The sequence below is a fragment of the Emydura macquarii genome, unplaced genomic scaffold (genome assembly GCF_026122565.2).
Source record: "Emydura macquarii macquarii isolate MOO-44397 ecotype Brisbane River unplaced genomic scaffold, CSIRO-AGI_Emac_v2 contig_2246, whole genome shotgun sequence".
Lineage (NCBI taxonomy): Eukaryota > Metazoa > Chordata > Testudines > Chelidae > Emydura > Emydura macquarii.
In genome coordinates this window covers 1827881-1853667 of record NW_027132383.1, presented here as the reverse complement: position 1 = coordinate 1853667, position 25787 = coordinate 1827881, and the positions used below count along the sequence as shown (strand labels likewise).

The 25787-nt window shown below is 64.6% G+C and overlaps 1 protein-coding gene across 2 annotated transcripts; it reads left to right on the top strand.

Moving 5' to 3' along the window:
* Window positions 1–3129: 3129 nt before the first annotated feature.
* Window positions 3130–25381, top strand: KIFC2 (kinesin family member C2). Of its 2 annotated transcripts, none has more exons than XM_067560111.1 (19): window positions 3130–3205; window positions 8394–8475; window positions 8745–8914; window positions 9523–9775; window positions 12308–12504; window positions 12652–12717; window positions 13661–13798; window positions 14958–15155; window positions 16024–16197; window positions 16575–16722; window positions 17083–17213; window positions 17495–17606; window positions 18606–18787; window positions 19918–20022; window positions 20293–20423; window positions 21092–21215; window positions 21480–21609; window positions 23102–23331; window positions 23820–25381. In XM_067560111.1, the coding sequence occupies exons 1-19, from the start codon at window positions 3143–3145 to the stop codon at window positions 23943–23945; spliced, it is 2760 nt and encodes a 919-aa protein (XP_067416212.1). In that variant the 5' UTR covers window positions 3130–3142; the 3' UTR covers window positions 23946–25381. The 2 variants fall into 2 exon arrangements, with proteins under 2 accessions (XP_067416212.1, XP_067416211.1); XM_067560110.1 differs by having other exon boundaries at window positions 3131–3378.
* Window positions 25382–25787: the final 406 nt, after the last annotated feature.

Genomic DNA, 25787 nt, shown 5'->3' with positions numbered 1-25787 from the left:
ATACCAAGCGATGAAAATATTCTCTCTGTGCCTGCAGAGGAAGCTACTGCTGTGAAAAGTTGGCTTAGCACCTGAAGGAACTCTGTTTCAAGGTGCCTGGCTAATGATTTCCACCAATTCAGGGGAGTGACTTTGTTGAAAACATCCTCAGTGTTGAAAACATCCTCACTGTTCCTCAGTGAACATGTGCTGTTTAAATGGTTCCGCTCCAGCCCTGAAATGTATTTTGACTGGCATAACTGAGGAGTGATTTGGAGATGCCCATGTCATGGCAGCAGCATCTTCTTCAGAAGTTAGGCATCTACCTTTATATCTGGGGTCGAGAACGTTCGCAAGAAAATGAGGTGGAGTTAGTGCTTGATCCAGTCGCTTCTTTATTGCCTGCAGTTTAACTTTCTGGTGAAGTTTCTTTCTTCAATGTCTCTTGAAGTGCCTTCCAAATTTCAACAGCATCAGCAATGCAGCACCAATTTCTCTGAAGTTTGTTTAAGGCTATGGATATAGGCTTCAGTATACTGAGCATATCCTCTACATTCCTCTTTAATCCAATGTTAGATACTTTGGATGAGATACTTCCATCGGTTTTATCACGGTTTTCATCACAAAGTTTTATGAGAATAGGCCAGTTCTTAATCAATTGTTCAAAACAATCAACCACAGAATTCCATCGACCATCTTGAGGGAGAATTAGTTTGGATCCTCCTGCTCTCTTCAGTGAAGCTGAAACAAAATGGTTGTTACGGAAGTATTTTGCAACTTCAACATTTTCTTTTATTCCTGGAGAAGACGTACTTAAGTCTTTGGCTAAAAGATGCATTAAATGGGCACTGCAGCCATATGTTGTTAAGGAGCATCCTTCCGTTTCTTCTTCTAAGTATCTTCTCATCTTTGCCACGTTTGCAGCATTGTCTGCGACAAAACTGCGCACGTGACAGTTGAATTTTTGATCACAGTTTATTACAGCTTTCACTGCCACTTCTTTTAAATATTCTGTTGTGTGGGCATTTCCAGAAGTATCTATTGTTTCTGAAAGATATGCAACCCCGTCTTCTGTTGTCACAGAGGCACATATTACTGGATCATTGTGTACATTGCTCCACCCATCAAGGCTTTAACTGGCAAATTTCCCCTCAGTATTTCTTGCACACTGTTCAAGTTCCTTCTCATACCCTGTATCTAGCAACCTTCCACCAATGTCTGCTCTACCAGGTGGAGTGTAGCCTGGTCATAAGGACTCAACCATGTCAATGAAGTGTTTATTATTAACAATGTGAAAAGGAGAATTTGTGGCATAAATGAACCGAGCAATCTTTTCATCTGTCGTGTCTTGTTGGTATTTGCTGGTCCTTATTACAAACCCATCCACAGCCCTTAGGCTGGTGCGTGGTGGAAACTAGTGAAAGTTTATTGACCAACCAGAGATTTGAGCAGCAGCAAGTAGAATTAATGGGAACATATAAAATAAAACCAACAGGCCTCCTGGAGCCTAACCGTAACTGACCAGAGATTCCCCGCCTTGCCAAGGTCAGCTCACCCAGAGCTGCTCTCCCAGCGTCCGGCTGTGATCCTCAGCTCCTAAAACAAGCCAGCCGGCAGCTCGTCCCCGGGGTGAAGGATACCTGGCTGTACCTCTGCAGCCCCAGGTACCGTCCAGCCAGCCGTTGTCTTCACTTGTGAACAGGGAACTTGCTGCTGCTCGTTTGCTCCTCTCTGAAATCTCCCCCTTGGATCAGCATTTTGCTTGGACTGTCCCTGGACGTCCCTTGTGAACCATCCTCACTCAGCCTACGCCCAGCCAGGGAGAGAAGTGGCTCCTGCCTAAAAGACCAGCCTCAACTCCCGGAACAAGAGCGTGATTTTCAGCACAGCTGCGTAGCTGTTTGCGTGTCACCCGTGCACGCACTGTGCCATGATATTACTGCCTGCTACGCCACAGGCTGGCAACAGGGCCTCCGTGACCCCCGTGGATGCACCCTAGAGACCAGACCCAGGGACGCCCTGTGCCAGCTGGCACCAAGAGGTCCTCAGGTCAAGAAACAAATATTGGAGAATGGGCTCTTCTGTCTAGCTGGCAAAGGGCTGCCCCCACGCAAGAGCTGGGTGCTAAAGCTAGAAAATGCCCACTGGAAATCAGCCAGGCGTGTTGCACAGTGCGCAGAATTCACCATGGGAACAATTTCCCAAGGCTCCTGTGGGGCGTCTCCATGACTGGCAATTTTTGCATCCAGACTGGCTGCTTTCCTAAGGGATTCAAAGAGAGGTTACCTGGGGGCAGTTCTCTGGCCCAGGGCGTGGAGGAGATGAGCACGGTGACCCTGTTCGGGCCTTGGGAGCAGCGTAACAAGCCCGAGAGCAGGGAGCCAGCCGGTGCGTTCGTGGCCGAGTTCTTGGAGCCGGCAGGGGCTGTTTGCGGGGCAGGGAGAGGGCGATGAGGGCAGGGTTATTTCATGGCTTGGGTGCTGTGCTTTGACCCTGCTCCTCTGGCCGCCATGCTGCACAGCTGGGACCCACGCACCTGCGCTCACTCCCGGCTGCGGTGCAAGCTCCCGCGGATGGCGGAGCAGAGAAAGGGGCACGATGCCACCGCGGCGGGGTGTCCTGCGTGGGCTCAGAGCCCACAGCTCTCCCCAGGGCCAGCCTCTCACGCCCGCTCAGGCCCTCCGCTTGCCAGCTCAGCTTCAGCAACAGCCTCCTTCTGCGGGGTGGCCGTGGCCGCCTGGGGCCTGTGGCTCACGAAGGGGTCCTGCCCGTGCCAGCAGGACTGACGCAGGGGTGCCTGCGTTTCCCTGTGCCCGGGGTGGGGCCAGGCCGAAGGGGTGCCCATGTCTCCCTGGGGCGGGGCAGACCCCAGGGGTGCCCGTGTCTCTCCAAGGTGGGGCCAGGCCCCAGGGGTGCCCGTGTTTCCCTGTGCCCGGGGCCAGGCTGAAGGGGTGCCCGTGTCTCCCCGGGGGGGGGGGCAGCCCCCAGGGATGCCTGTGTCTCCCCCTACCCAGGGCGCGGCCAGGCTACCGGCCCGTGGTGGCGCCCGGGGATCGCCCAGCGCCCCGCCGCTCCCCCGCCCCGTCTCTGTGCTGGGCGGGCCCGGTGCGGAGCCGCAGCGCCGAGGGGCGGGCGGACGGGCGGGGGCGGCCCCGGGCCGGGCATGCTCCGAGCGGCTGCGGTTGCGGCTGCGGCTGCTCCGCCGGCCAGGCAGGCAGGCAGCGGGGTGAGCGCGGCGGACACTCGTGCGGGGATCCCCGGCTGGGCTGCGCGGGGCGCCCCGGAGCCCCCCCGCCCGGCGCCCCCATGTTCGCGTTCTACTCGCTGCTGGTCTATATCGTCTACGCGCTGCTGCGCCGGGGCCCGCGGGCGGGCGGGGGGCCGGACCCGCCGCAGCAGGTAGGGGCAGGGCCGGGCCCGGGGGGGCAGGGCAGGGCAGGGCCGGGCACGGGGGGGGGGGGGGGGGCAGGAGGTAGGGGCAGGGCCGGGGGAGCTGCGCACTGGAGGGGTCGGGGGGGGCAGCAGATAGGGCAGGGCCGGACACGGGGGTTGGGCACCGGGGGATTCGGGGGGGCGGGCAGGGGATTTGGGGGGCCAGGGTTCAGGGGGGCTGGGCACGGAGGCCGGGGGGGGGCAGGGTTCCGGGAGAGGGCGGGGGGCCGGGGGGAGTCGGGGTTCGGGGTGGGGCTGCCGGAGATGCTGACTGGCGGCGGCTGTTGTGTTTGCGTGGCGGGCCGGGGGCTCTTCAGACGGGGGGAAGCCAGGCCAGCTCCGGCCCCGCTCCTCGGTCTGCACGCCGGGGGCAAGATCTGCAGGGCCGGGGGGGCCCTGAGCCTTCCCTGGCCGCACCAGGGAAATGCGACACTGCTCCCCTGCGGGCGCGGGGAAGGGGGGGGGTGCTATGCATGCAGACTTGGGGGCGCATGCCCCTGACCGGAGCGATCCCCCTTATCCCTGACGGGGGCAGATGCTGGGGGAGGCGGTGGGAACCCGAAGTAAGAGTCGATCCGGCTCCATCACTCCCTGGTGGAATGTCAGAGGCATCTGTCGCCATGGTAACCGAGCATCCGCTCTGTCTGCTTGGCAGCAGGCGCTTTTTCCAGCACAGTGTGAACCTGAGAAGGGCTGGACCGGCTCAGACTGAGCCATGGTCCGTCCAGCCCCGTGTCCTGTCTGCAGACAGCAGCCTGTGCCAGGTGCTTCAGGGGGAGTGGGCAGAACAGGTGATCAGCGACTGAGCCCTCCCATCACCCCTTCCCAGCTTCTGGCAAACGGGTGCTAGGGACATTTCAGAGCACGGTTTTGCATCCCTGCCTGTCCTGGCTAATAGCCACTGACGAACCTCTCCTCCATGAACGTTTCTAGTTCTCTCCTGAACCTTGTTATCGCCTTGGCCTTCACAGCATCCTCTGGCAAGGAGTTCCACAAGTTGGCTGTGCGTTGTGTGAAGAAATACATCCTTTTGTTCATTTTAAACCTGCTGCCTATTAACTTCATTCGCTAACCCCTAGTTCGTGTGTTATGAGAAGGAGTAAATAACGCTTCCTTATTTACTTCCTCCGCACAGTCATGGTTTTATAGACCTCTGTCCTGTCCCCCCTTAGTTGTCTCCTATCCATGCTGAAAAGTCCCAGTCTTATTAATCTCTCCTCATAAGGAAGCTGTTCCAGACCCCTCGTCATTTCAGCTGCCCTTTTCTGTACCTTCTCTGCTTCCAGCACATCTTTTGGGATATTGTATATGTGTGGAGAGTCCAGAGCCCCCGTCCTAGGGTCACGAGGAGGACGTAAAGATCAGCTCAGTCCGTCTCTCTCTGTGGGACTGCTCCTCCCTCCTGACTGCTGTGCTCACACCCTAAATCCTCTCCCCCAGAGAGCCCCTTTGCCCTCCAGGTGCAGCAAGGAACCAGCTGCCTCCATGCGTCCACCTACTCCTCCCCATCTGGGCAGCCCCTGCTCTCAGGATAGGTGGGGCTCCAGGCGCGCCCTGCCCTCCCACTTGCCATGCCTTGCAAGATTTCCAGGTCTTTTCCCCATTGATTCTGAGATGCCAAGGCCCAGAGGGACCGGGCTGAGAGACATCGACGTGTCACAGCTCTGGGTTAGTTCCTGTTCGGAGGCTTTTCTGAAAGATCTGCTCTGGTGCCTCTGGATTTACACATTTCCAGCTGCTGGCGGTGCTCGTGCTGAGGTTGCAGCCCCGCTCGGGGCTGATGGAGTGGCCTAGATTTCTCCTGTCACATGCTTTCCCTTCAGCTTCATTTCCCAGCAGCTCTGCCGGCTGGGCCTAGGCGGAATCCCCACGCCCAGGCCAACACCTCTCCCTGCTTCAATACACGCTTGTTATTAAGCGTCGGCCGGGTGACGCTCGGGCGAAATCCCCAGCTGGCTGCGTATGGGGCCTGGCGAGGGATGGCAACGTCCCGGTCCAGGATCGGGCTTGGTGATGTCCTCCGCCATGGCTCGAATCCAGGTCCCTATCACTTGAGCTACAGCAGCAGTAGGCTCTTATCTTGTGTGAAGAGCAGCCCCTAGAGAAGGACGTGATGCAGCTTTCACAGGCGTGTTACGACAGGCGGCGTGAGGGATGTGTGCAGGGCTTGGGGAGGGTGGCGGGGGCCTGGCCCGCCAGGGCCTGCTTGGAGCAGGTGCCGGAGGGTGTCCGGGTTTGAAGAGGTCTGTCTGTCTGCTCCGAGGGGAGGGGAAGGAGCCCCCTGGTCCCAATCAGACCTGGCGCAGGAGACAGCAGACGGGGTCATTCACCCCTCCCCTCGCCCCTGCTCCAACTCCCAGCGCCCGCGCTCACCCCACGAGCGGTTCCATCCATGTGCCCAGTTCAGCCGCCCCAGCAGGTGCCCAGATGGCATGTGTGCGCCAGCAGGAGCTACCAGGCCTTGAGGGAAGAGATCTACCCCCCAAGGGGGGCATTCTGCATTCCATAGCAGCCCTGCTGGAACCCGGGGGGCATGTCTCTCCCCCCAACTTCTGCCACCTGCACTGGGGCCCAGTCCTGCTCCCGGTACTGCATGATGGGGCGAGTCAGGGGCCAGTGGGGCTGGAATCCTCTCCCCAGGTCTCTGACCCCTGCCCAGGGGAAGGTGCGGCATAGTTGGGGGGACACCCGATACACGAGGGGGGGCTGTGTCCGGGGCCTCACTCCACCTGTCAGCAGGGCTGCAGGACCCCGGCTGTCCCTGCCCGCTTTGCCCTGGGCCCCTGCGCTGTGCTGGGAACAGGGGTGTGTTGTTATCTGAATAAACGGTGATTGTTTCAGTCTCTGACCCATCCTCAGCCGCGGCCCCGGGTCAGCGGCCAGCCCCCGTGGGGCTTGCCAGACACGTGTACAGGGCCGAGAGCGAGCGTTGGCCGGGCCTCGTGCTCCTGCTGGCAGAGGGCTTTGTCCGCAGTTCCCAGGCTGGGGCGGGAGGTGCTCGCCAGGTGTGCCCAGGCTGGTTCTGGAGCGTTGCTTGCTCTCTGGCAGCCGGGGGGGGGATCTGTTCTTTCCAAAGGGGCCTGGCAGGATGGGGGTCTGCCCCCGCAGGGCAGCGTGATCTCCCCTGCCAGAGGGCTGATTTGATCCATAGGCGGCCCTGAGTGAGCCAGGCCCATTTCCTCCCCTTCGCAGCCCAGCTCCCGCGCTCTGCGGTTTTTCTGCACGGCTGGCTCTGCGCTTGGCTCGGCGGGCGCTCGTTAGCCGGCAGCTGGGCTGCATTGATCAGCGTTTGTGCCAGGGCCTGTCTCTGCCTGCGGGCACGTCTCCCTGGCAGGGGGCAGCTCCCCAGTGCTGGTGTTGCTGTGTGGGGTGCAGGACGGGGAGGCTCTTGTCTGACAGCTCGGATGGGGGTGGGGGTTTAAGTCCATCAGGCTGCTGGGTGGAGATCACTGTCTGCCCCGGAGGGTCCCAGCTGCAGGGCAGGGTTCTAGGTCACCTGGGGTGGGGGCTGCACGCATCATGTGCAGGCTGGCGCAGACGCCCCTCGTCAGGGCTGGCCGGGGAGGTGGGAGGTAGGAAGGTGGTTTGCACAAGCTCCGACTGCGGGGGCCGGGCAGCGGTGATGGGGGCTAGTCTCTGTGTCTGCATCAAAGCATCCCCTGTCCCCCCACCCCGTGCAACGCTGGCTCCATGCTGCCGGCGTGCCCCCCACCTGCTCAGGCGCCCAGCTCTGCAGCAGCACCCACGAGAGAGCGGCGTCCCCCCCCCCCCCCCACGGCGGGTGTGGGGTACAATGCCGACTCCTCCAGCGGGGGCTGCCCGCTGTGAGCCCAGCCAGCTCAGGCAGGTGCCCCGGCCGAGCTGAGTTCCTCTCTGCCCCCTCACCCGCCCCAGCAGCTGGTTCAGGCCCCCAGCCCCACATGTAGTGGATGGCAGCTGGGTGTGGGGCTGGGGCCTGGGTCATGGCTATTCGCTGTGTGTCGGGTGAGCCAGGCCCGGGGCGACAGAGCCTGCGTGGCCCCATCAGCATGGACAGGAGAGGGGCTGGGCCGTTGTGACGGCTGCCCCCTTGGCCGCAGCTGGCCCAGGGACCCCCAGCGCCGGAAGGACGAACTGCTGCAGGGGGAATAAAGAGCCGGGCCTGCCATGGGGGGCTGGACTCGGCACCGAGGGGGAACAATTCCATGCCCTCATCTGTGGGGGGGAGGGAGGGAATGTCGGGGGGGGTCTCTGTGTGGCTGTCCGTGGCGTGGGCTGTCGGGGGGCTCTGTGGGACTGACCACAGTGGGGGGGACTGGTGGGGGGGCTCTGAGGTGCTGTCTGTGAGATAGGGGTACTTGGGGGTTCAGTGGGACCATGCGTGGTGGGGCTGTGGTTGGGGGGGGGGGGCTGTGGAACCGCCTGTGGTGGCAGGTCCTCGGGGATAGTGTCTGTGGGTCCATCCATGGTGGGAGGGTTTTGGAGGGGGGGCTCAGTGGGTCCATCCATGGTGGAAGGCGGCTCAGTGGGGCCATCTGTGCCCGGGAGTGGCCTGGTGGGGCTCTCTGGGGCCATCAGCGGTGGTGGGTGCTCCGGGGGAGCTCTGAGGTGCCGTCATTGTGGGGGGCTCTCTGGGGCCATTTGTGGGTGGGGGGGCACTGCTGTGCCGTCTGCAGCAGAGGGGGGGTTGGTTGGGGACTCTGGGTCACCCTCTGTGGCCAGAGGGTTGGTGGGGGGCCTCTGAGGCATGGTCTGCGGTGGAAGGTACTTGGGCATCTCTCAGACACCATCCCTGGTGAGGGGGTACTCGGGGGTGGGGAGGGGCTCTGAGGCACCATCTCTGGCAGAGGATGCTTGGTTGGGGGGCTCCGAGGACCTGTCCGCGGCAGGGGGGCTTGGTCAGGGGGGCTGCAAGGTGCCATCTGTGGCGGGGGGCTGGGTCGGGGTGTCCGTGGCACGGCCTCTGTTGCCAGCAGCCGTTTCTTTCCCCTCCCGCTCTCCAGGGCCCGGTGGCCGTCTCCGTGGAGCCGCCCAGGCGGCGCAGGCAGCGTGAGGAGCTGTGGCCCGAACTGACCGAGCCGGACAGTACGTAGCCTGCTCTCCCCTCCCCGCGCGCGGCGATCCCGGCTCACACGGGCCCGGCAGCAGCAGGCGGGCACCGGCTGTAGCTAGGTGAATGCTGGGATCCTGAGCCGGGGCCGTTCCCTTGTCCTGGAGGAGAGCCGGGGTTCCAGGGTGTGGGGGGTGATGGGGTGTCACTGAGCTGGGGCAGAGCCATCTCATCGTTGGGGGGGGCACGGCGGGGCACCCAGGTGCTCTTCCTCCCGTCCCAGCACCGTCTCTCCCCTTCGCAGGCAGCTCGGAGAGCGACCGAGGCAGTGGTACGGAGGAGGATGAGGAGGCTGGCCCGGGCGGCGGGTTTCAGGAGGATGCCACCACCCCGCTCACTGAATTCCTGTCCCTCAAGCAGGAAGCTGCCGCGGGGAAGCTCTGCCCGTCGGACGGAGAGCCCCCCGGCGAGAAGGTAAGTCTGGGCGCGTTGCCCATCGCACCCCCTGCCTTCCTGTCGCCCTGGCACGAAATACAAACAGCAGCGGCCAGGTGTGATGGTTCTCGGGGTGCCCGGGACTGCGAGGGGGGTCTCTAGCGACGGGGGAGTTCTGCGTGCGTCCTCACCCCACCAGCCTGTCTGGAGCCATCCATCCAGACAGCTCCCAGACCCCCAGGGCTCATCCGCAGGCTGCTGGGAGGCAGGGGAGGGGGGTTTCCTCTCTGGGTGCTTCTGCGGTGCTTGGCGCAGCGCCTGGGCATCGCTGGTGGCAGCGAGCCAGCTCCAGTGCCCACGTGGGGATCCGAGACGCCCCCAACGTCACACAACGTCTGGGGCAAAGCAGGGTCAGAGCCGGGTCTCCTGAGTCCTCAGCCCCCCGCTACACAAGGCCACCTCTGCCCGCGCTAACCGCTTTGTCTTCTCTTTTCTCCTTCGAACCATCCCCCCACATCCCCTGTGCTCCCGCGACCCCCCTGCTCTGCCCGCCCCTCCCTCCCCGTCCCTGCCCTACCGCCTCACGCGGGCGGGACGCTCCCCCCCGACCTCCCCCTCCCCCTGCTCCCCCTCGGTTCCCACGCCAGCTCCCCGCCTCCCCTCTCATCTCCGTCACGTCCCACCTCCTCTCCTTCCTGGAGCGCTACGGCCAGATGCAGCGGCTGCAGGAGAAAGCCGGGGAGTACCGCTCCCGCCTGCGCAGGGAGGAGAGCCGGCGCCGCAAGCAGCTGCGGGCGCTGAAGGGGGCCTACAGGCAGCGGGTGAAGGACAAGCTGAGCCTGATCGAGAGCCTGGAGGGCGTCATCTGCGAGCAGCAGAACCTCCTGGAGACGCTGCACGGTGGGGAGTCGTTTCCCCGACAGCAGCAACGCCCATGAGCAGCTCCCTGGGCTTTGGGGGTGAAATCCCTGGCTGGGGTCCCAGCTCCACCAAGGCCTGGGAGCCGCTGGCCTCTTGCCTCCGCCACGGCCCGGGCACCACCGGCTGGGACCACCCTGCCGCCACGGCCCGGGCACTGCCACGTCTTGCTTCCACCCTTGTCTGGCCTTGTGTGGCTTGGCTGGCACCTGGGCATGGAGGGGGTTTGGTAATAGGGGTCGGGGCCCCCACCTCTAGGATGGTGGCTGCTCAGACCCATCTCTCGGGCAGCACTTGCTGTCACGTGGCCGCTGGGGGCAATGCGTGTGCTGGAGGGTCTCAGCTACGAGGCAGCTTCTAAACCCCCGTGGTGATGAGTGGTCAGTGGGCCCCTCGTTGGCAGCCTCAGGAGAGACGACAAGGACTTAATGAGTCATCAAGAGTGATGTGCAGGGACCACATTCTGCTGGAAGGAGAAGAGACTTCATCTGAAATGAATCTCAGCTCACGCATCCACCTGTCCATCCAACACACCAACCCATCCAACACTCATCCAACACGCCATCCGTCCATCCAACACACCAACCCGTCCAAAACTCATCCAACACACCATCCGTCCATCCAACACAGCAACTCCAAAACTCATCCAACACACCATCCGTCCATCCAACACAGCAACTCATCCAACACACCAACCCATCCAACACTCATCCAACACACCATCCGTCCATCCAACACACCAACCCGTCCAACACTCATCCAACACATCATTCATCCATCCAACACACCATCCGTCCATCCAACACACCAACCCGTCCAACACTCATCCAACACACCATCCGTCCATCCAACACAGCAACTCATCCAACACACCAACCCATCCAACACTCATCCAACACACCATCCGTCCATCCAACACAGCAACTCATCCAACACACCAACCCATCCAACACTCATCCAACACACCATCCGTCCATCCAACACACCAACCCGTCCAAAACTCATCCAACACACCATCCATCCATCCAACACACCAACCCATCCAACACTCATCCAACACACCATCCGTCCATCCAACACACCAATCCGTCCAACACTCATCCAACACACCATCTGTCCATCCAGCACACCAACCCATCCAACACACCATCTGTCCATCCAAAATTCTCATCCAACATACCATCCGTCCATCCAACAGACCAACCCATCCAACACTCATCCAACACACCATCCATCCATCCATCACACCAACCCATCCAACACTTTTCATACTTTTCTCCAGTATGAAACTGAAGAAAAGCCAGTTGAGAGTCTCTGGATTAAGTTTAGAGGTGAGAGCAACTATAGACCACCAGACCAGGAGGACGAGGTAGATGAGGTTTTCTTTAGACAACTAGTGAAAGTTTCCAGATCAGGGGACCAGGTTCTCATGGGGGACTTCAATCACCCGGAATCTGCTGGGAGAGCAAATACCCTCCCATCCAACACACCCACCCATTCATCCATCCATCCAGCACACCATCCATCCATTCAGAATACTCATCCAACTTCCTATCTAGCACACTTGTCCACTCACCTGCCCATCCACCCGTCCATCCAACACGCCATTCATCCTTCCATCCAAGCATCCAAAACACCCACTCGTCCATCCAACACTCTTGTCCGTCCATCTGCTCCATCCAACACACTCATCCAACACACCCGTCAATCCACGCATCCAACACACTCATCCAACACACCCGTCAATCCACGCATCCAACACACTCATCCAACACACCCGTCAATCCACGCATCCAACACACTCATCCAACACACCCGTCAATCCACGCATCCAACACACTCATCCAACACACCCGTCAATCCACGCATCCAACACACTCATCCAACACACCCGTCAATCCACGCATCCAACACACTCATCCAACACACCCGTCAATCCACGCATCCAACACACTCATCCAACACACCCGTCAATCCACGCATCCAACACACTCATCCAACACACCCGTCAATCCACGCATCCAACACACTCATCCAACACACCCGTCAATCCTCGCATCCAACACACTCATCCAACACACCCTTCCATCCACGCATCCAACACACTCATCCAACACACCCTTCCATCCACGCATCCAACACACTCATCCAACACACCCGTCCATCCACGCATCCAACACACTCATCCAACACACCCGTCAATCCTCGCATCCAACACACTCATCCAACACACCCGTCAATCCACGCATCCAACACACTCATCCAACACACCCGTCCATCCATCCACCAACACCTCCACGCACCCATTTCTCCAGCAGCCTCCTACCCTCTCCACCTCTGAGCACTTCTCCACCTCTCCCTCACTGAGGGGGGATTCTGTCTCCAGGCTGATTCCCTGGTGGGCTGCAGCCCCCTGTGCCCCTTGTCCCTTCCCCAAGGGCCCGCCAGCCCCCGCAGGAGTTCTGTGCCCACGTGAATTTCCTGAGTGTGACACCACGTGTCCCCCGCTCCCAGGCACGACACCGCCCTCTGCCTGTCCCCCGACCCCCTTTCCGCCCGTGAGCCCCGTGGGCGTGCACCGGCTGGTGGAGTCGATCAGCGCCCTGCAGGGGGAGAGGGGCAAGCTGCTGGAGGAGATCCGGGGCCTGAGGCAGCAGACAGAAGCCAGGGAGAAGGAGAAGCAGCAGCTGGCGGGGAGCTTCGCCCTGCAGGTGAGAGCCAGGGGCCGGTGGAGCTGTGGCGTGAGCTGGGGGAGGCCGGTCTGTAGGGAGGGGGCCGTGCCCAGCCGCTGGGGCGGGGGAGAGGCCGGGGGGGCTGTGCCAGGGAAGAGCCTGACCCCGGGTGTGTCCGTCCCGCAGGTGCAAGAGCTGAAGCAGCAGATTGAGGAGCAAGAGGAGGAGCTGAGCCGCCTGCGCGTGGGGATGGTGAGGAGAAAGACACCCCCACCCCAGCCTTCCCCCCACCCCCAACCCCAGCCCCCCAGCCCCTCTGCCTTCCCCCCACTGCATCCCCCACCCCAGCCCCCAGCCTTCCCCCCACCCCCAACCCCAGCCCCCCAGCCCCTCTGCCTTCCCCCCACTGCATCCCCCACCCCAGCCCCCAGCCTTCCCCCCACCCCCCAACCCCTCTGTCTTCCCCCCACTGCATCCCCCACCCCAGCCCCCAGCCTTCCCCCCACCCCCAACCCCAGCCCCCCAACCCCTCTGCCTTCCCCCCATCCCTCTCCCCCACCCCAGCCCCATCCCTCTCCCCCACCCCAGCCCCCAGCCTTCCCCCCACCCCCAACCCCCCAACCCCTCTGTCTTCCCCCCACTGCATCCCCCACCCCAGCCCCCAGCCTTCCCCCCACCCCCAGCCTTCCCCCCACCCCCAACCCCAGCCCCCCAGCCCCTCTGCCTTCCCCCCACTGCATCCCCCACCCCAGCCCCATCCCTCTCCCCCACCCCAGCCCCCAGCCTTCCCCCCACCCCCAGCCCCCCAGCCCCTCTGCCTTCCCCCCACTGCATCCCCCACCCCAGCCCCATCCCTCTCCCCCACCCCAGCCCCCAGCCTTCCCCCCACCCCCAACCCCAGCCCCCCAACCCCTCTGTCTTCCCCCCACTGCATCCCCCACCCCACCCTTGTCCTTCTCCCCCACCCCAGCCCCTCTGCCTCCCCCTAGGCCTGTCCCTTCTGCCTCCCCCCACTGCATCTCCCCCACCACATCCTCTACCCCCTCCCCCGTCCCCTCTGCTGCCCCCCAGGTGGTGGGGAGGACGATGGGGGAAGCCAGGAGTGGGGCACCCCAGGGAGATGGCAGCCGGCAGCTGTTCCTGGGGGCAGGGTGGCGGTCGAGGCTCCAAGCTCCCCCCCCCCTTTTCCTTCCAGGGGGTGACGGATTCAGAGAAGCGGATCCACAACCTGACGGCAGAGAACGAGGGGCTGAAGCAGAGTCTCAGCATCACCCAGGGCCTCCTGCAGCAGCTGGCGACGGTGTCTGCCCAGCCCTCTGCCGCGCTGGCCAAGGTGAGCCGAGCCCTCCCTGCCCCACACTCCTCCCTCCTGCTGCCCCCCCCCGTCTGCCCTGCTGCTCCACCCCTTCCTGGGGGACCCTCCCCCAGCCCCCACGCGATATGACGCTTGCCTGGGCAGCTGTTGGGGAAACGTGCCGGCCTGCCCGGCCCCATCTGGCCCTGTGCCCCATGCCTGCCAGGCACGTGGCGCTGTGGGTGCAGGAGCTGTGGGGGGGCCCCGCCTCGGCAGCTGCCAGCGGGTCTGCACCGGCCCGGCCCAGTGCCACCAACCCCCAATGTTCAAAAATCAGGAGTCGGGCTCGCCAAAGATCACGAGATTGGCTTTAAAATCATGAGATTCTGCAACGTCGGGTGTTCGTCTTTTTCTGTGCCTTCCGCTCGTGGAGCCTTCGGGGGCACTGGGGTGGGGGTGGGGGTCACGTTTGGAAGCTGTCTCCACCGCCACGCGGGCAAGAAACTGACTTTTTCTTTAAGAACGAAGGCTGGAATCGTCACAGATCCACGTGACTCCAGGCGCTGGGGCTTTAAGGAGAACCATAGACAATCACGAGGGTTGCCAATGCCTCCCCTGCACAGCTTCCCAGCGGCCCTAAGCGGGCTGTCTGCCGAGGGCGCCCTGCTGGGCTTTTGGAGGGGCCCTAACCCCTCCCGCTGAGAGGCACAAACCCGTCTCCGGTCTGGAGGGCACATTCCCTGGGCTCGGATTAGCCTGTCACTACGTGGGGCAGGGTTTCGATCTGCCCAAGGGCTGGCCCCCACCCCCAGTTGTCAGTGTATTTATCCTCCCCCTCAGCCCCTCCCCATAAGGTAGGGCAGAGCTGTTTTCCCACCGCACAGAGGGGAAACGGAGGCAAAGACTTGCCCAAGTTGACACGGGTTGCCTCTGGCGCAGGGACTTGAACGCAGATCTCTCAGTTCCCAGGGTAGAGCCCTTGCCCCTGGTCTGTCCGTCCACTGAAGGATCTAGCACGGCTGCTGCGGGACGCAGGGTCCTGGGCTACATGGGGCTGGTCCAGCCTCCTGCTCCAGGCTTTCTGTCCCTGCGTTCCCACGCACACAGCGCCCATGGGGAGCCAGGGAGATCACGCCAGATTGGTCCCGCCATGGCCAGCGGTGCTTGTAACCTCCCCCCCGCGTCCTCCCCTCTGCAGGAGAACGAGGGTCTGCGGTCCAAGGTGCAGCACCTGGAGACGTCCCTGCAGCAGAAGGTGGAGGAGCTGGTGCGGCTGGAGGGGCAGCTCAGCGCCCTGCGCTGGCGGAAGGAGGACGAGGTGCGCAGGCTGGACGAGCGGATGGGAGAGCTGCAGCTCGCGCTGGAGACCCAGCAGAACCGGCCCCCGGACGTGCAGGTCAGAGCCCGACCCCGGCCCCGCCTCTCCTGGCCGCAGTGCGGCGCTTTGGTCACTAGCGGCTTCTCCCCCTCCCACACCCCACGTGCGGGCGCGGGGTCCGCTTCCCCCAGCAGGGGGCAGCCTCGCTCTCTCACACTCACTCACACACACGTCCAGTTCCCTTAGCAGGGGGCAGTCACACCCGCGTGCACACACATGCACACACACGTCCAGTTCCCTTAGCAGGGGGCAGTCACACCCGCGTGCACACACATGCACACACACGTCCAGTTCCCTTAGCAGGGGGCAGTCACACCCGCATGCACACACATGCACACACACGTCCAGTTCCCTTAGCGGGGGGCAGTCACACCCGCGTGCACACACATGCACACACACGTCCAGTTCCCTTAGCCGGGGGCAGTCACACCCGCGTGCACACACATGCACACACACGTCCGGTTCCCTTAGCCGGGGGCAGTCACACCCGCGTGCACACACATGCACACACACGTCCGGTTCCCTTAGCGGGGGGCAGTCACACCCGCGTGCACACACATGCACACACACGTCCAGTTCCCTTAGCCGGGGGCAGTCACACCCGCGTGCACACACATGCACACACACGTCCAGTTCCCTTAGCAGGGGGCAGTCACACCCGCGTGCACACACATGCACACACACGTCCAGTTCCCTTAGCCGGGGGCAGTCACACCCGCGTGCACACACATGCACACACACATCCGGTTCCCTTAGCAGGGGGCAGTCACACCCGCGTGCACACACATGCACACACACGTCCGGTTTCCCCAGCCGGGGGCAGTGACTCTCCGTCTCTCGCACACTCACACACACGCCCCTCACAGCGTTCCTGTCACATCTCTAGTACGTGACCCGGACGGTGGAGGTGGAGTCACCCACGACCCTGAGGTCCCTGGTGGAAGCCGAGGAGCGGAACCGGGGGCTGGCGGAGCAGCTCTCCAGCCAGGGCGAGCGGTGCCGGCGGCTGGCCGAGCAGCTGCAAGGCTCGGAGGAGGTGGCTGCTGGGCTCCGGCACAAGGTGAGCGGGTGCGGCGCCGGCGCCGGGCTGGGCGGGATTCGAACCCAGGTCCCGGCAGGCAGAACACCACGGCCCATGGCTCCCTTGCTGAGAGCTGGGTCCCTGACACAGAGACCCCCTCCATGGGGCCTAGCCCTGCATTCCAGTATCGCAGAGACCCCCATGAAAGAGGGAGCAGGTCCCTGCTGGGGCCCTGGCCTGGCAGGCAAAGGTGGGGGAATGGACCTGGAGAGGGACCGACCTGCCCCCATCCCTCACCCCAGACTGGGACCCTAGCCAGGAGCCCTGTATCCCACTGCCCTGGTGATGTGAGCCCAGGCCCCTGGGGTGGGGCAGAGCAGCCCCCCCTGGTGACCCGCGGGTCTCTCTGCCGGCAGATCTCTGCCTACGAGTCCGAGATCACCAAGCTGCGGGAGGAGCTGCTGCGGGAGATCAGCCATCTGGAAGCCCAGAAGGAGGAGGCCGTCAAGGAGGCCTCGGAGTGCTCGGAGCAGCTCCGGGGGCAGCTCCGGGAGCAGCTGGCAGGTACCACGGGGCTGGGGAGGGCTGGGAAATCCTCTCTGAAAGCCCTGCTCAGGAGGGGACCCTGGGCTGTGAGCGCACGGTACGAGTGCCCCCGGCGCAGATCCCTGCTGGGAGCAGATCCTGGCACTGCCTGCCGGGGAGCCAGTCCCTGGGGAGTAGATCCCCAGGGAACAGATCCCCTGGACTTGTGGCTGGGAGTGGATCTCCAGGGAGCGGATCCCCTGCACCTGGTGGCAGGGAGCAGAGCCCGGCCCTGTTTGCCCGGGGAGTGGATCCCTGGGTAGGGCAGGGATGGAGGGAGATGTAGCTAGGGCCTGTTGCTGAGGGCAGCTGCCCCCTGGTCTCTGCTCCCCCCGGCAGGTGTCCAGAGGCGCCTGGCCACGCTGCAGCCCATCCTTAAGGGCATGAAAACGGACTACGGCAGCCTGCGCAGCCAGGTGTGCGACTTCTCCGAGTTCTACGAGGCGGCCCTCAGGGAGGCCAGGAGCCAGGTGAGGTCGGGGGGGCTGGGGGTGATGGGTGAGGGCGTCGGGGCAGCCTGGCAGGGGTGGGTTCACCGTGGGGGGAAGTGGGGCTGGCTCTCTGGGAACAGAGGGGGGCAAGAGAGGGAAGGGAAGCTGTCGGCCCTTGTCCCCCAGTCCCTGCCCGCTTCCCCCAACGCCAGCAGCCCTTGGCTGTGGGCACGCTCGGGCTGGCTCGCCGAGTTGCGGTGCTGGGGTGTGGCTGGGGGCTCGGCCTGGCCGGGGGCGCTGAGTGTCCCGGTCCCGCCTAGATGTGCTCGGCCATCAGCGAGGCCTCGGAGGCCAGCCAGGACCTGCTGGAGAAGTACCAGCACGAAGCGCGGCTGCGGAAGAAGTACCACGCCCAGCTGGTGGAGCTGAAAGGTGCGGAGGGCCGGGGAGGGATGGGGAGAGATGGGGAGGTGCCAGGGCCATGGGCAGGGCTAGGTGGGCCCCACCCTCCACCGTGCAGCGGCCCCAGGGAGCCTGGGGCGGCGGGTCACTTCCTGGGTGGCTAGTTCTAGCGCCGGGCGTGGGGCCACGTGGCAGGCATCAAAGCATTAACTGGCACTCGGGTGCCACGCCCTGCCTTCCGGGCTGCTGGGCAGCCAATGGCAGCTTGGCAGGATGGATTTCATTGGCCAAGCAGCTGCGTGGGAGGAGCCAGGGCATTCCGGCTCCGCCCCCTGCTCCTGTCGTTCCCGCGCTGTGCAGCGGCTGGGCTGGGCTCAGCCCCGATGAAAACCAGCCCTGTGGGCCTGGCCCCGGTCCCCAGAGCCCCCAGCCACACAAGGCTCCTTCACGTCCCTTCCCTCGGGTCGGGGCCGGGGCGGACGATCTGAGGAGCCAGGGCATCGCGGATGGGGACTGGAGCAAACTCCGGGTGTGAGGGCAGGGCCCCAAAGGGGGTCGGAACCCCCTGGGCTGAAGGAATGGGAGCCCACGAATGGGAGCCCTCCCCAAACGCCATGGACCCTAGAAGTGCCCCTCCCCCGGCTCCTGCCCTGCTGGGTCCCTGCTGTGGCGTGGGGCTGCAGCTGACTGGTGAAGTCCCCGGGGCCGGGGGGGGGCGTGTTTGCAGGCTGGTCACGGATCAGTCTCTCCCCCACCGCCCCGTGGGGTCACGCCGGGCTGGCGACCACAGGCTGTGCCGGTCCGAGGGCGGCTCTGCCGGCTCGCGGGGGTCTCAGCCTGGCCCCTCATGGGGCAGGGGCCCATTGGCACTGCCTGGCCAGGGACTGACCCAGAGTCAGGGAGGGGAGGGCAGCGTGGCAAGCCCCTGGCTGCCCCTGCGCAGACGCCGCCGGTCTCCGGGCCTGGCCGCCTGCCCTGCAGAGGTCCTGCTCCCCGGAGCCCCCGTCACCCCGCCTCTCCGCCCCGCAGGGAACATCCGGGTGCTGTGCCGCCTGAAGCCGGTGACGGAGGCGGACCGGCGGGAGGGGGAGGCGAGCTCGGCGGTCAGCGCGGAGCCCGGCAGCGACAGCAACCTCGTCGCCCGCTACAAAGGCCAGGACAGGACCTTCGAGCTGGACAAGGTCTTCCTGCCGGAGGCCACGCAGGAGGAGGTGACCTGCTGCCCGGCTCCCCTCCCGCCCTGCTGTGCTGGCCGGGCACCCTGCCCTCACCCCGGCTGCCCCCGAACCGGCGGCTGTGAGCATGGGGCCCACCTGCCTCCCGAGCCCTGGCTCACGCCGGTGGCAGGGCAGCGCCCAGGGCCTGCCTGGTGACTCAGGGCCATGCTGGTCCTGCTCTTCAGCATTGGCCGTGCCCACGGGGCATCTTCACCTCCCAGCTGGGACACCCCCAGGCCGGGAGGGGGGGGAGGAGGGGCGATCTAGACACGCCGTTGCGGTGGTTGAAGACTGGGATGTTCTAGACCGGTTTGCAGAGGGCTGGGAATGGCTGCGTGCGTTATCGTGTTAAAAGTGAACGGGAATATGGCAGGTTCTCGATGGCGCGGTCTAGATTCGAGGGCAGGGTGTGGTGTCCTAAGGCGGCCTGGGGGCTGAGGTGGGGCGCGCCATGGTGACGTGGGCTGTGCTGGTCTGGGTCTGTGCATGTGCGCAACGGTCTAGAGCGAGGGGGTGACCGTGCTCTAGAACAGCACATGGGGCACCGGTCTCCCAGACAGTGTGTTCTAGAGCGGTGCTTGGCTGACAGCCTGTGTGTTCTAGATCCCTGTGCAGGCTGGTTGTTCTAGAGAAGGATACAGGGGTGCTTGTTCTAGATCAGTGTATGGACCAGCTGTTCTAGAGCAGCGTGCAGGGGTGTCCTGTTCTCGGACGGCGTGTGGCTGTGGCGCATCCCGAGGGGGGGAGCTCTGGGCATTGCACCCCCGCAGCGGAGGGCTCGTGCATTGTGCGCTGACCATCCCGCCTGGTGCTTTGTGACCCCTTGATCCCAGGTGCCCGGCCAGGGACGGGACCCTGGAGCTCCTCCTGGACCGCCAGAGCCGTGGGCCGCAGGTAACTGGCTTTCTCCGAGACTGCCCCCCGCACGGCCGGCAGCCTGCCCCCCCTGGCACTCACCCTGCCCGCTCAGGGTTCCCCCTGCACTGTGTCCTCCCCCCACACCTCACCTGCCCCCACGGCTCTGCTGACTGTGGCCCACACTGCAGCACCTGCACCCCCCCAGCGGGACACTGCACCCCTGCGTCCCCTGCTGACGTCCGCCTGCGCCTCTGCCTCCCGCGCAGGTGTTCCTGGAGATCGAGCCCCTGGTGCTGTCCTGTCTGGACGGCTACAACGTCTGCATCTTTGCCTACGGGCAGACCGGCTCGGGGAAGACGTACACCATGGAGGTAGGCGGCCGGGCCGCGGGCTGGGTGCTAGGCAGGAGCCAGGGCCGTGGGGCCAGTCTGGCTTGGGTTGGACGAGCCCTGCGGGGGGGCGGCGAACTCTGTGGGCAGAGAGGAGCCCCTCCTGCCCCGCTTAGCGCCCCGCGTTTCCGGTCCGGGAGCTGGGTGCTGAAGGATCTCCATGTCGAATGGGACTCCCCCCAAGCTGCCCCGGAAGCCCCCACCTCTGTGCTGGCAGGGAAGCCTGAGGGCCTGTGTCGTGTCTGGCTCCAGGGCGTCCCCGAGGACCCTGGCATAAACCAGCGGGCGCTGCGGGCCCTGTACCGGGAGATGGAGGCCAGGGTGGGGCTGTGGAAGTACTCGGTGAGCCTCAGCATGGTGGAGATCTACAACGAGGTGATCCGGTAAGAGGCGGGCTGGGAGGAAAGGCCCCCGCCGCCCGCCCCGCTAGGAACGCCCCGCCCGCTGCAGAGCCTTCTCCTCGCCCCGCCACGTGGGCCGGGCACCGTGCTGCCGTGCCGGGGAGGCCAGGGCAGAACCTCGGTCACGTCCCGGAGCCCAGCAGGCTCAGCGGACGAGGGACCCCATACCCAGCATGGGACTAGGGTGCTGTGGGGGGAGAGGGAAGGGGCACAGCAAGGGGTGCTCTCGGCACTGACTGACAAGACCCAGCGCACACTGGGTGCTGCTGGAGATGCAACCTTAAGTTGAAAGATAAAACTGGGTCCCGGGCCAACTGCAGCTCAGCTGAATCCAGGCTGCCTCCTTAAACCCTCCTGGCAGTTTCAGTGGGACCCAGGATTCCTCTCCACCTCTTCCAAGCTGCTGTTCAGCGTGGCTGTGTGGCCCCGCTCCAGAGGTGGCCGCATTTCCATGGCCAGGGCAAGGATTGCTCTGTCTGGTTTGTGAAGCTCTTGATATGACCGTGCCCCAGGCCCTAGATTCCCCGTCCCCTTCCCCAGGAGTCTGCAGACTCCATGCCATCCCAACCCGCCCTGAGGGACCCTGAGCACCTAGGGACCGTCCTGGGCCCGGGGCCCCAGCCTGAGCCGATGCTCTCCCGTCCCTGCAGGGATCTGCTTGGGAAGGAGCCGCAGGAGAAGCTGGACGTCAAGCTGAACCCCGACGGGAGCGGGCAGCTGCACGTGCCGGGTCTGACCTGTGTGGAGGTGCAGGGCTTCCCGGAGATCAGAAAGGTGCTGGGGGCCGGGGCGCAGCCACACAGGGCCTGGGGGTTCAGGAGGGGCGAGGGGTGGAGCTAAAAGGGGTGGTGTCGGTGCTGGGGAAACCTGGTCCAGCCGCCCTTCTTCCGCCCTTTGCTGAGGGTGCTGCAGGCCCCCGTGGGTGCTGCCTGGCTGCCTCCCCTGTCCGAGCGGGAGGCTCCGCGCGGCTGCAGCGGGTGGCTGCGTGTTGGCGGGGCGGCGAGATTCTCATTCCCTCGGGCTCTGGCTTTGTCTCAGATCCTGTCGCTGGGGAAGAGGAACCGGGCCACCTACTGCACCAACATGAACCAGCACAGCTCCCGCTCCCACGCCCTGCTCACCGTCACCATCACCGGCACCGACTGCTCCACCGGCACCAAGGCCTCAGGTACCTGCTGCCGCACGGCTCCCCTGGAGCCCCGGCCGGCTCCGGGTCACCCCTGGCAGAGAGAAGCCCTGGCACAGCCTGAGGGCGGCTGCACCCCGGCCTCCTTCCGCCCCAGAGCCACTTGAGTCCGTCTGTCCGTCGCTGCGGCTGACAGACACGAGGCGAGGAAGGGGACTGGGCGGGTCGTGGTCAGTGCTGGAGACAAACTGCATCAGGGTTTCCGGGGGGGGCGAGGAGGAGCTTGAGTCTCGGTGCTCATGGGAGGCCCCTGAGCGCAGCGGGCGGGCCGTGCCCCGGAGGCCAGACCAGGCTTCTCGGGGACAATGCCAGGTTCTGCCAAGGAGGCGTCGAGTCGTCCGGGCCTGGCCCCGGGGAGGGCGGGCTCTGGTTCCGATGCAGTCACCCAGAGTAGTTCCCGGCTGCCGGCTGCCTGCGCGGCTCTGTCCGTGCTGCAGTTCAACGCCCGCGTCCGGCCCGCCTCAGCGGGTGTAGACGTTCAGGCTCAGGCTGGGTCGATGGAGCCCTCTCACCCCTGGGGGGCCGGGCTAATGCAGTGGGGGAGAGAGGAGAGGAACCTTGTGCTGGCATTGCCTGTGGTGCACCTGCACGGGGGATCCAGGAGGCAGCCGCTAGGGCCATCGACCCCCCCCTGCTGAATTCACACCGTGGCCCTCCTGTGTCCGGTCGCCCCTCCAGAGACATTGCACCTGACCCTCGCCTGTCCCCTAGGCCGTGGCTAATGCTGATTCTAGCAGTAACAGTGAGGGGCTGTGGGGGGGGGTCCCACCGTCTGGGCGCTGGCAGGATGCGCAGGAAAGGACAGAGCCCCGAGAACCGACAGGCCAAACTCACACCCACTTGGCGGGGTTCGAAGCCCAGCACTGCAGCCCCGCGCTGAGTCCCTGACCGTGAAATGGATGAGAAACAAGGTGAAATGGCCCAGGCTGCTGTCCTTGTCCCCGGGTGGGAAGGGCTGGCTCCCCACCGGCATCTCTGACATCTCTCCCCGATCCCTCAGCACCACGGGGAGGCAAGTTTATTAACCGCTGGGGCGCTGGCCACTGTTCTCACAGCCACAACTCACGGCCCCGTAACATCCTCCAGGTGCAGCACGGGCCGCTCGGCGAGCTACGTGCCAGGCTGTCCCTGCAGGGCAGTGGCTTCCGGGGCCTGAATTGCAGGTTCAGATTTATGACTCTTGGTGCAAAAGCGGGCCCACAGCTGGGTGTGGGCATGGAGGGGTCCCAGCCTGAAAACCTGGCGGCTCTCCTCTTGGGGTGGGGCACTAACTGCAGGCAGCTACTAGTGGACAGCGCTAGGCGCTGTTTGGTTCTGGGGGCCCAGGGCAGGGGGAGCCAAGGGATCTGATCCAGAGGGCAGGCCCCCGGAGCACCCCACACCGTGCCCCATCCTGGCAGACCCATCCGTGCCTGGAGCCCGCCGGGCGGGCCCCGCTGCAGCCGACTCTCCTCTTGTGTCTCCGGCGCCCCAGGGAAGCTGATCCTGGTGGACCTGGCCGGTTCTGAGCGGGTCTGGAAGTCGGGGGTGCAGGGCGAGCGGCTGAAGGAAGCTCAGAACATTAACAGGTCCCTGCTGGCCCTGGGGGAGGTGATCCAGGCCCTGAGAGCCAAGCAGGGCCACGTGCCTTTCCGCAACTCCAAGCTCACCTACCTGCTGCAGGACTCGCTGGGCAAGGGCAACAAGACGGTGATGATGGTGCAGGTAGGTGCGGCGGGGGCCCGGGCCATGCTGGGGAGGGCCGCGCTGCATGCCGGGGCGTGCAGTCCCTGAGGGCCGCGCCTCCCGCACGTTAGCCGCTGCCCCCAAGATGCCGCGTGGAAATCGGCCGCTCTGTGGCAGAGAAAAGGGGGGATCCCCGCTGTTGTTGTTTGTGTAGGGCCTATAATATTTCACACAGCGCTGCTGCCTCTGGCTACCGGGGAGAACGCTGCCCGACTAACAGACCCCCTAGTGGCTGGCGGCTCGGGCTGGTTGCTGCTGGGCTGGGCTGGGGCAGCTGATGTCTCTGTGTTTACCCTGATCACGCAGGAGCTGGGCTGGACCTGGGGGGGTGAGATCAGGTGCTTGGGGTGGAGGCTGAGGGCACAGGACTCTGGGGGATGAGGCCTGCCGCCGCTTGGTGGTGATGAAGGCAGGTTGTTCTAACCGGCCCCGTCCTCTGTCCGTCTCTCCCCCCCCCCCCCCCCCAGATCTCGCAGCTGGAGAAGGACGTGGGGGAGACCATGTGCTCCCTGAAGTTCGCCCGGCGGGTCTGCAAGGTGGAGCTGGGCCCAGCCTCCCGCAGGGTCGACTCCTGGGGTCAGAGCGAGTTCTGAGCCCGGCCTCGGCCGGGGCCGCACGGGAGCCGGCAAAGAGGCATGGCCCCGTCCCTGTGCCCAAATGCAGGCAGCGGCCCCAGCCCAGCAGAGCGAGGGGGCAGCGGGGCAGGGGCAGGGGGCGCTGTCAATGGGAGGGAGAAATCACAGCAAGCAGCCGGCCCCAGCCATCAGCTTGTCCTGGCCTGGACACAACAGGGCAGAGGAGCAGGGGAAGGGAAGGGCCCAGCCTGCGCTGGCCTTGCTAGGTGGGTCCCCCTCTGCCCGCCGCTAGCAGGGACTCGTGCACGCTTCCCCCGCTCGGCGGTGCAGGGCTAGGACACCCCTTGCCCCCGCGCAAACCCCAGGGTGTGGACTGGGCTGTGATTTCCTCCAGCCAAGGCGTCCCTCGGGGCAGGCACAGGCCCTGAGCAGGGCCAGTCTGGGCCCAGTGACTAGAGCTGCCCCTCAGCTCTTCCGGAGCCAGCCACCCCCCTGCCCCCCACCCCACCCCCCGGCCGCACGGGTGGCCCAGCCCCCACCATGCTGGGCATGGGCAGCCCTTTGCCCACACCTGCCCTGCAAGCCCGACTGCTCCTCCCGGGAGAATGACGCCGGCTCCGCACAGGGCTCCCATCCTGCAACTCTCTGGCTGTTATTGTAGGGCCTATCATAACGGCAGGGCATGCGCTCTGCTGCTGTGCGCAAAGCACTTGGCGTGGTTGTCCTGCCCCAGTCATGGGTGTATAGGGGACCAGCAGGGCTTTCCCACCTCCCCTCCTCCATCCCCACCAGGGACCCCCACAGCGACCCCCCCCCCACACACGCTGCCTGAGAATTGCTGAGCAGCCTCCGCCTTGAGCGATGGTGCACGCTCCTCTGCACACACCCGGCCACATGCACACGCCCAGCCATGTCCACGGGCACCCTCCTCCCTCGGGCCACCCCACGAGGGCGGCGAGCGTGGCAGAACCAGCTCCCAGGCAAGGAATGAATTGGCGCACTAGGCTGGGTGGCGGCACCCCTCCCTCCCTCCCCCCGCCGGTGCCACCAGGATCTCCCCTGCCCCGCTCACTACAGCACCCAGCCTGCTGGGCGAGGTGTGGCCCTGCCCCAGGTCGCCCTCCATGGCAGTCACTGGGGGGGGGGAGCAGAGGGGCTGGACAGGCCCCCCTCGCCTGTGTTTGTGCTGCAGGAGCCCGGCTCCCGCTGGATGCTGGCAGGGGACAATAAAGAGGAACCTTTGCAACCCCGAGTCTGGTCTCACTGCTGCTGTATTGGGGTGAGGGGCCCAGCGCCGAGACCTCTCCCCCCCCCCATCTCCATCCCTGCAGCCACCCACGGGACCCTGCGTCTCTTCTCCCTCAGCCAGCTGAGGGCACGGGCCACTTTAGACCCATCTCGGGGTGGGGGGTGTCAGGCAGGTGTCAGGCGGGGGGGGGGTGCTTAGGGTAGAGGCCAGTCCCAGGAGACACCCTCTCTCTGCCTTGTGCCCTGCGTGGGGGGGGGGGGGAAGCTTTGTCCTACCATGGGCTCCCCCTGGTGTAAGATTGTTGGGGGGGGGGCTGCAGAGCCCACAGCAGGGGGCAGATGGTACAGCCCCCCCCCCCCCCGTCGCTCCCATCCCCCCCCCCTGTCGGGAGGAGCTGACTGTGGATTGGACAGGCCCAGGGAGCTGGGGTAACAGGCCGGGACCGGGTGGGGGGAGCTGGCTGTGGGTCAGCGTTTGGCAGGGGCACGAGGCCGGGGGGGTGGGAGGGGTGATGGGGGTCAGCGCAGTGAATTACGGGGCCGATCTCCATCCACTTTTATTCACAATTGCGCGTGCGCACCCTTTACACACGCACCCCGCCCCCGCAACCC